The sequence below is a fragment of the Cavia porcellus genome, unplaced genomic scaffold, assembly GCF_034190915.1.
Source record: "Cavia porcellus strain 051 isolate PalLab524CR breed Dunkin Hartley unplaced genomic scaffold, mCavPor4.1 scaffold_2, whole genome shotgun sequence".
In the NCBI taxonomy this organism is placed as follows: Eukaryota; Metazoa; Chordata; class Mammalia; order Rodentia; family Caviidae; genus Cavia; species Cavia porcellus.
The window spans coordinates 82,247,905-82,257,856 of record NW_026947485.1 but is presented as its reverse complement, the minus strand read 5'-3'; the positions used below and the strand labels follow the sequence as shown (position 1 = coordinate 82,257,856).

At 50.2% G+C, this 9,952-nt stretch overlaps 1 protein-coding gene across 1 annotated transcript; it reads left to right on the top strand.

The window, feature by feature from the left end:
* LOC134475206 (uncharacterized) lies at positions 1-8,973 on the top strand. Its single transcript, XM_063244679.1, has 2 exons — positions 1-551; positions 5,941-8,973. Exon 2 carries the CDS (start codon positions 6,008-6,010, stop codon positions 7,880-7,882), a length of 1,875 nt encoding a protein of 624 aa, XP_063100749.1. The 5' UTR covers positions 1-551; positions 5,941-6,007; the 3' UTR covers positions 7,883-8,973.
* Positions 8,974-9,952: the final 979 nt, after the last annotated feature.

Below are 9,952 nucleotides of genomic sequence, written 5' to 3'. Positions count from 1 at the left end.
GTGATATGAGGCCTGTGGTGAGGAGTGAAGCCTGAGCTAGATTGCCCCTCCCGTCGACCGAGTGATGTGAGGCCTGTGGTGAGGAGTGAAGCCTGAGCTAGATTACCCCTCCCATCGAGTATGCCAAGATGGCGCCCATTTCCTGCTCCCTAGCTAGTAAACAACACGCCCTGTAAGCTAGTCTGCCCAGCAACAGCTGACGCTGGCCAATCAGCTCGTCTTGCCTACTTTGATGTGATTGGTCGATGTGTCCATATATATGCTGACACCACCCCTGGGGCGAGGACACACACCAAGAAGAGGGACTGCTGAGAGAAGCACACAAGGAGCCGTAGGGAACGGACCAGAGGAGGCTTCCCTCAGGCGGGATCCGAGATCCCGGAACAGGGCGTACGGAGAGAGAAAATAAATCAGAGGCTATCCGCCGACTACTCGTGTCGTGTGTTTTTTCCTGCCGGCCGGGATCGACACCGACATTTGGTGGCCCGTACGGGGAACTGATCACCCCCGAGGCGAGGCGGACGACGCTCCAGTATTGCTCTGCAGGACAGGTGAGTAGGGGATAAACCTGGGCTCTGGGTGGCGCGCACCTACAGGGCTTTTTAGACTCCCCTCAAGCTCACGTGTATGTGGCAGGTTAGCCTCACACGGTGAGAACGGACTCCTCAGTGACAGGCATGGGCAACTTACCCACTAAGAGTTCCAAGTCACTGGTAAGAGCGGTGAAAGACCTGCTCAAGATTTCAGGTATATCAATGAGCTCCAAGACACTTACGGAGTTTCTCCAACAAGTAGATGAGGCGGCACCCTGGTTCCTGCCGACGGGGCACTTGTCCCTACCTTGCTGGGAGAAATTAGGTAAGGATTTAGAAAGAGCAGAAGAGGAGCGCCGACTCCCACTTTCGGTTCGGCCGCTCTGGGAGATGATTCATTCATGCCTCAAAGGGGAGAGGAATGGGGCTAAGGATAGCGCAGATGGGCTCTCTCAGGCCCGCCGAGCTTTTGAAGGGGCCCGTTCGGAGTCCTCCCGAGAGGGGTCCGTCGCAGGGAGCGTGCGGAGGCGCTCGCGAGAGCGAGGCAAGAGAGAGGTACCCCCTGCCTCGGATTCCTCGGGCTCAGATACCTCGGAAGGCGAGGACAATGAGGCAAGTGACCCCCCTAATCCCTTTGCAGCTTTACGTAGAGACCTAGTCAAGATGCAGACAGACCTAGAGAAGGGAAGGAAACTCCTGAGCACTCCCCAACGGAAAGCCGTAGAGCCTTCCGCGCCACCCTGGGAGGTCCCAAACACCGGTTCCTGTGGTGAGATGGCGGCCTGGGGCCATCCTCCGTCACCCCCCCCATGGAGGGAGTGGCCTGGACCGTTGTCACATGTAGGGCCACCATCTTGTCTGCCTGGCGACCCGCCATCTTGTGCCCCAAAGACTGGTCGGCCATGTTACAAAGAGATACAATTTTGTGATAGGGAGGGACAGACATCTCATGGGGAGGCACCACCCTGTGAAAAAATGCCAAGGTCCCAGGGAAGGTATTTTCGTAGATGGACATTTAGAATGGAACAGATTCCTCAAGGGGCGAATGAGTATGAACAATGTGGGCTTTATCCGGTGCTCCTAGCGCAAGGCCAAGGACCCAATTACTGGGAACCACTGGAGATCAAGCAAATTAAGGAGCTTAAAAATGCGGTTGCCACATTTGGCCCTACTGCTCCTTACACTATAACTATGTTGGAAAATTTGTCTGCCGGTGGCTTTCTGACGCCCAGTGATTGGACCCAACTGGCTAAAGCCTGCCTGGCCCCCGGGGCTTTTCTGGATTGGCGCGCCTGGTATACTGAGTTTGCCGCCGAACAGGCTGAAAAAAATGCGGCTAGGGGCCATAGGGGGCAAAATGAGGATATGCTTATGGGTAAGGGTCAGTACGCTCAAGATCAAACTAGATTCCCTCCAAATGTGTATGAACAGATACATAACATAGGCATCCGCGCCTGGAAGCAGGTAAACAACACAGGGGTGGCCTCACAATGCCTCTCTAAAATTGTTCAGGGCAACACAGAACCTTTTGTGGATTTTGTGGCCAGAATGCAGGAGGCAGCTGACAGACTCTTTTCAGATCCGAGTGCTGCTGCTCCTCTTATTAAACAGTTAATCTTCGAACAGTGCACCAAGGACTGCAGGGCAGCCATAGCACCCCATAAAGGTAAAAACATAGAGGCGTGGATTAAAATTTGTAGAGAAATAGGGGGGCCATTATCCAACTCAGGCGTGGCTGCCCTTTTAGCCGCCGCCTTACAACAGACAGGGCCTCAGAAGACCAATCACCCTGGTAAGCCCAGGGGATGTTTCCAGTGTGGGGATCCCAGCCATATAAGGAAAAACTGCCCCAAGACCGGACAGGGGGAGTTTATATCCAAGAGACAGGAATCAGACAGACGAACGGGAACCTGCGAAAGGTGCGGTAAAGGTTCTCACAAAGCAAAAGATTGCAGATCTATTTTTGATGCCCAGGGGAACCGTATTAGTGGCAGGGAGACTACGGAGCCAAAAAACGGCCAGAGGGGGCCCTCCTTACGGACGGGCCCCCACTCCCTAGACAGGACAACACAAGATGGCACCCCCCCACAGGGGCCACCCCCGGGCCAGCAGGCGTGGACCTCTGTGTCGCCTCCAGACTCCTATTAACACCCGATATGGGCGTTCAGGTGGTTGAAACCACCTCCAAAGGACCACTACCCGACAAGCTAGTTGGTTTAGTGATTGGACAGTCCTCCACAGCCCTCCGGGGCCTTACCGTGATCCCTGGAGTTGTAGACCCAGATTATTTAGGAAACATCAAAATCATGGTACAATCTCATATAGGGACCATAGTAATTGATGAAGGGGATAAGATAGCACAACTTTTACTGTTCCCCAGTCTCCATGAGAGACCCCGGTCCGGTCAACGGGTTAGAGGGGGTCAGGGACTTGGCTCCTCTAAGGAAATTTTTGAAGGGCTTCATATGACTCTTGATAAAAGGCCCATGCTATCGCTCAGGATTAACGGAAAAAAAATAACAGGACTCCTAGATACAGGGGCAGACCGTTCCATCGTCTCCAAGAAAGACTGGCCCCCTAGTTGGCCTACCAACACAGCTGACAACACACTCCAAGGATTGGGGATAGTGGCTGCCCCCCAGGTTAGTGCCGTGACCCTGCCTTGGGGTGATGAGGAAGGTCACCGAGGACATTTTCAACCTTTTGTCTTGCAGCTGCCAGTATCCTTGTGGGGAAGAGACGTTCTCACCCAGATGGATGTCACTCTTACATCCACCTGCTCTCCCCAAGCCAAAGGGATACTCAAAAATCAGGGATATGTCCCCGGCAAGGGCCTGGGCGCAGCCCTGCAGGGCCGGACATCCCCCGTACCTGTAGAAAAAAGGGAAGGTAGACACGGGTTGGGTTTTTCCTAGGGGTCACTGAGAAACTTCTCCTGCCCGCTCCAATTAAGATCACCTGGAAATCTCAAAATCCAGTTTGGGTGCCTCAGTGGCCCTTACCCAAGGAGAAGCTTTTAGCATTAACTGAGATAGTCAAAACCCAGTTTCAGGCGGGACACGTAAAGCCGTCAACCTCCCCTTGGAATACCCCTGTCTTTGTTATCAGGAAGAAATCAGGCAAGTGGAGGCTGCTCCATGATCTGAGGGCTGTCAACTCACAGATGCAGCCCCTGGGGGCGATCCAGAGGGGACTACCAGCCCTCTCAGCCATCCCTCGGTCCTGGCCAGTCTATGCCATAGATCTTAGAGACTGTTTTTTCTCAATCCCCCTGCATCCAGAGGACACCCACAGATTCGCCTTTACCCTACCCACCATTAACCAAGAGAGTCCTGATCAGAGATACGAGTGGGTTACATTACCCCAGGGTATGGCCAACAGTCCCACCATGTGTCAGATGTATCTTGATTTTCTACTGGCCCCCTTGCGTGAAGCCTTCCCCAGAATTAGATGTATTCATTACATGGATGATTTGCTAATCAGTGCAAAAGATGTGACTGAGTTGGAGGATATGCTTGGCCAATTGGTCAGGGCCCTGAGAAAGGCAAATTTACATATTGCCCCTGACAAGATTCAGGGAGGAGACATAGTGACCTACCTGGGCACCAAAGTCTCCCCCACATCGATTTCTCCACAAAAGGTAACCATCAGAACAGATAGCCTAAGGACCTTGAATGACATACAAAAGCTACTGGGAGATATAAACTGGATCAGACCTTATTTACACATCCCTAACTCGGACTTAAAGCCCCTGTTCGACCTCCTGAAAGGAGACCCGGATATTGCCTCCCCCAGGGAGTTCACCCCGGAAGCCAGAGTTGCTCTGAGAAAGATAGAGGTAGCCCTAAGTACAGCTGCATTGCGGAGAATTGACTCAGAACAGCCTTTTGAGGTCTGCTTGTTGCAGACCGTTTCTCAACCTACGGCAGTGATTTGGCAAAAGGGACCACTTTTGTGGGTGCACCCTAAGGTCTCACCTGCCAAGATTATCGAACATTATCCGGAAACGGTCGCTTCCCTGGCCTTGGAGGCACATGGCAGGGCTATCCAACATTTTGGCTCTGCACCCCATGCTATTCGGGTACCTTATACCGCTTCTCAAATAAAAATCCTGACTGCTTGTATAGATACGTGGGCCATCCTGAGATGTGTTTTTCTTGGGGAGATAGACAACCAGTTCCCCAGGGACCCCATACTACAGTTTGTTACTCAACATCCGGTGATATTTCCAAAAATCACCGCGTCCACACCACTTACTCCTGCAACAACGATCTATACGGACGGGTCAAAAACCGGGATAGGGGCTTATGTGGTCTCAGGTATGCCTCCGATCAGCATACAATTTGAACCAGATCAACCACAGGTGGTAGAGTTACAAATTGTACAAACCGTCCTCGAGAAGTTCCCAGGGGCCCTTAATATTGTTTCTGATTCAAAATACGTTGTTAATGCCATGCAGGTCCTTGAGACTGCGGGCCCGATTAAGCCAACCTCCAAAGTGACTAATTTGTTTTTGTCTATCCAGACTCTGCTGATAAATAGACACAACAAAATATACATCACTCACATAAGAGCACATACGCGCCTGCCAGGGCCCATGGTACAGGGCAATGCGGCAGCTGACGTGGCCACTCGCCCGTTGTGGATACTCAATATGTTATCTTCAATAGAACAAGCCCGTCTGTTTCATGACAGATTTCATGTCAACGCCAGGACGTTAGCCAACCAGTACCACATTTCCAGGGCTGACGCGCGGGACATCGTACGGTTATGCGGCTCTTGCGCCACATACACACCCGTCGTATCAACGGGAGTTAACCCCAGGGGATTGATTCCTGGCGACACTTGGCAAATGGATGTCACACATATGATAGAATTCGGATCTCTTAAATATGTTCATGTCTCTACGGACACCTGCTCTCATATTATATTTGCGACTGCTGAAACTGGCGAAAAGGTGTCTCATGTAATCAATCATTGCCTGACAGCTTGGGCCGCATGGGACAAACCAAAAATATTAAAAACTGATAATGGACCAGCTTATACAAGCAGAGCCTTTAATGAGTTCTGTGAAAAAATGGGGGTACAATTAAAACATGGCATCCCATACAATCCCCAAGGTCAAGGAATTATTGAAAGGGCTCATAGGAGCCTTAAAGATATTCTACAAAAACAAAAAGGGGGAATAAGTCAGGGCCTGCCCCCAAAGGCACGGCTCTCCATGGCACTGTTCACATACAATTTTCTGAACCTGAATAACAACAATCACTCCCCGGCCATGGAACATTGTAATCCATCTCCTGGCAATAGGGGATGGGTGAAATGGAAAGATGTCCTGACGGGACAATGGATGGGCCCGGATCCAGTAGTTAGCTGGAACCGAGGTGCGGTTTGTGTTTTCCCGCAGGAACCAGGACGAGAACCATTGTGGGTCCCAGAACGGCTGACGCGTGTGGCGAATCCAACGAAACATAATGCAGGAGACACTCCAAAACTCAACGGCAGCGGACAGCCTAATCAAGATCGGTCCGACCAGGATATTGCTGCTCGACCGAGGAATACCGTATGACTTATGGGACACAGTAATGATTATGCTCTCGATAGTAATTGGCTCTCTTTTAGGGTACGGTGCAGCCAGAGTGGCTAGGCCACGCCGCCTTCCGGCAGCCCCCTTCCTTCTGGTTTTGATGCTCACCACCACTACTGAAATAGGAGCAGACTTGGTGTGGGCAGCAATACATCATCCGCCAGCGCTAGCCGCTATCTCCACCACAGCCCCCTCTCTCCCAAAGTTGTATGCAAAAAACTGCTCCGCCAGATTGCCTTGCATACCAGATATACCGTTAACCATCAGACCCATACGTTTTGACCTTCCCATCACCAATGACGTGGTCATTTTTTCCACTAATAGTAACCCCTCGTGTCACCGGGGATCCTGCGTTAGCTTCCTGCCCCTCCTTGTAAAATGGTACAATACCTCCCTGACGGTGAGGTTGTCTGTCCCATCCCTGCATTCGCCTGGATGTTTTAAAGCTGGCACACTTAGCGGCGGAGTCATCACTTTTAACTCAACCTGCAAACCCCGAGCAGCCATGCACACCCGTCCCGATTTCCCCACATGCCCATACCGTGTGTCCCCAAGCCGAAAAAGACAGATGGTGGACCTGTCACAACTTTCATGGCAGCCCTGTACTGTCGACGGCGTGGGAGTGACTCATCTAAACATGTCTTGGTGGTCCCGGTTCTCTCCTCCATCCGGTAGTAACAACATATTCGCGTTGACCTGGTGGGAGTCCTACCTGAGAGTGAACAACAAGTGGGCAATAAGCTTCCCCTTCCCCCTTAATGAAAATTGGTTGTGCCTCTCCACCGGAGCCTGCATGGACTTAAGACCCATGCTCGCTATTAACGCTTCTGCCTCTAATGGAACCACCAATGTCACCCTTAATTCTGAGGCTGCATGCGTAAAACCGCCCTACTTATGGGTATTCTCTGCTGACATCTCCTTTAAGTGCAGTAACCAACCATGCTTTACAGGGAACTGCTGGAATGGGTCTTTCCCGTATGCTATGTTGGCTCTTCGACCCCCACTGATGTGGGTTCCCTTTAACGAATCTGTTTGGGTTCATCCCGTCTATCAGCAGGACCAACTACCCATGCTCAGACGTAAGAGAGATTTTGGGATCACAGCGGCCCTGACAGCACTGTTCGTGACTCTGACTGCGACGGCTGTGACGGCTGCCGTTGCTCTGACCCAGTCTACGCTGACGGCTCAGGCCTTTACCAATCTTACGGACACCACCTCCCTGGCGCTGAGGGAGCAACAAGAAGTCAACCTCCTCCAGCACAACGCCATAATGGCGTTACAGCAGCAGATCGACCTAATCGCTCAGGAAGTCCAGGGACTCTGGGAGGTGGCTAACAATTTATGTGACGCCAGATGGGCATTCACCCAGTTGTGCGTTACCCCCATCCAGGTCAACCGTTCGGCTTACAGGCAATTTCAGGATTATGTTCTCACCACCTATAATTCTTCCTTTTGGAACGCTAGCGTGCGCCTGGATATGACTATCCGGCAGCTAGATCAGATAGAGGTGCCTATACTTACAGCCTCCTTTTTTGATGATGTCCTAAGCCAGATAGGCTCCTTCTTCAAACCTTCGTCACTCCTTGCGTATGGGATCATTCTTGCTCTTGTGATTGTCACTCTCGTGACTCTTAGGTGCCTGCGGTCGATAAGGGCGACCCAAAAGACACATATGACATTGATGATGTTGCTGGCCCAGAGTCAAGGGGATTCCACACCTAGCGTTTTCTGGGCTCAGGCTAGAAAGGCACGGCTCCTTTAACCAGTACGTGGCTGCCCTCGCCATTATTCTTACGGATGTTCTAGTATTATTACGTACGTCTCCTTCCCCGTCGCGGCTGCGAACTTAGACTAGAAGGACCCCACGCTTAAGGCGTGTTCCCATTGATAATTAGAAAATAGTAATTAGTGATTGTAGTGAACGGGGATTATGGTTGGTAATTAGTGATTACGCGGTTCCTCAAATGTCACTCGGCTGACCCCTCCGTGTCTCCCCCAAGATATAAGCTTTAAGAGTTGAGTGGGCAAGCCAACGACGGGTAAGACGGGAGAAGTTCTCCTGATCAACCTAAGACAGGCTCTACTCCGAGGGTCCTCTAGGGAGTGAGAGTTATGGCATTGAGATGCGAGACCAAGGGTACTGCAGTGCCATCCGCCTCGAGGGTTGAGGGGAAGGCAGGAATGAATGTCTATATGCATCCAGGTTCGGTTCACAAAGGCCTGGCCCTGCGAAAAAATGAACCACTCACCTTGAGCATGGTCCTGGCGCAAGGATATGTACGAGACAAGGTGATGCACAGCAGGGTATAGACCTCTACATTCTCTCATGCCTCGGCCTGCGAAATAGGCCCACTCCCAGACACCTCACATGGACCCACAGACCACACTATCTTAATAAATAAAGAAGGGGGAGATGTTGGGAGCTCGACCGAGTGATATGAGGCCTGTGGTGAGGAGTGAAGCCTGAGCTAGATTGCCCCTCCCGTCGACCGAGTGATGTGAGGCCTGTGGTGAGGAGTGAAGCCTGAGCTAGATTACCCCTCCCATCGAGTATGCCAAGATGGCGCCCATTTCCTGCTCCCTAGCTAGTAAACAACACGCCCTGTAAGCTAGTCTGCCCAGCAACAGCTGACGCTGGCCAATCAGCTCGTCTTGCCTACTTTGATGTGATTGGTCGATGTGTCCATATATATGCTGACACCACCCCTGGGGCGAGGACACACACCAAGAAGAGGGACTGCTGAGAGAAGCACACAAGGAGCCGTAGGGAACGGACCAGAGGAGGCTTCCCTCAGGCGGGATCCGAGATCCCGGAACAGGGCGTACGGAGAGAGAAAATAAATCAGAGGCTATCCGCCGACTACTCGTGTCGTGTGTTTTTTCCTGCCGGCCGGGATCGACACCGACAGAGAATATGCATAGAAATGGAATAGCTGGGTCAAATTCCACTTTCAATCCCAACTTTTTGAGAAATCTCCAGACTGACCTCCACAATGTTTGCACCAGTCTACACTCCAACCAAAAGTGCAGAAGAGTTTCTTTTTCCTCACAGCATTTGTTGTTGGTGGTTTACTTGATCCTGGCCATTCTTTCCGGAGTGAGGTGAAATCTCTGTGTGGTTTTAATTTGCATTTCTCTAATGAGTAATGATGATGAACACTTTTTCATGTGTTTATTTGCCATTTGTATTTCTTCATCTGAGAAGTTTATATTCATCTCAGATGCCCATTTTTGGATTGGATCTTTGAATTTTGGGGGTCTGATTTTATTTAATTCTTTATATGTTTTAGACAGAAGTCCTTTGTCTGAGGGACAGTTCATTAAGATTTTTTCCCAGTTTTTGGGTTTTCTTTTCACTATGCTGGAGATTTTTTTGACATTCAGAAACTTTTTAATAAAAGGTGATCCCAGGTATTGACTCTGAGAAGTATTTCCCATGTGGTTTGAGTCATATTCATGAATTCTCTACCTACCCCTATGTCTTCAAGGTTTTTACTCAATTTGTCTTCCAACGGATTTAGTTCTTCTGTTTTAATATTCATATCTTTGATCCATTTAGATTTTATTTTAGTACATGGTGATAGGCATGGGTCTAGTTTTAATATTCAGCATATAGAGAGCTAGTTTTTCAAACACCATTTATTAAAGAGACTGTTGTTCTTTCAGTGAACCTGTTTGGATCCTTTATCAAATATAAGGTCTTTGAGTATGTTTGTAGTTTTGGTTGTATCTTCTAATCTATTCCATTGATCTTTGGCTCTGTTTTGATTCCAGTACCATGTTGATTTTACTACAGTTGCTTTGTAGTATAACTTCAAGTCGGGGATTGTGA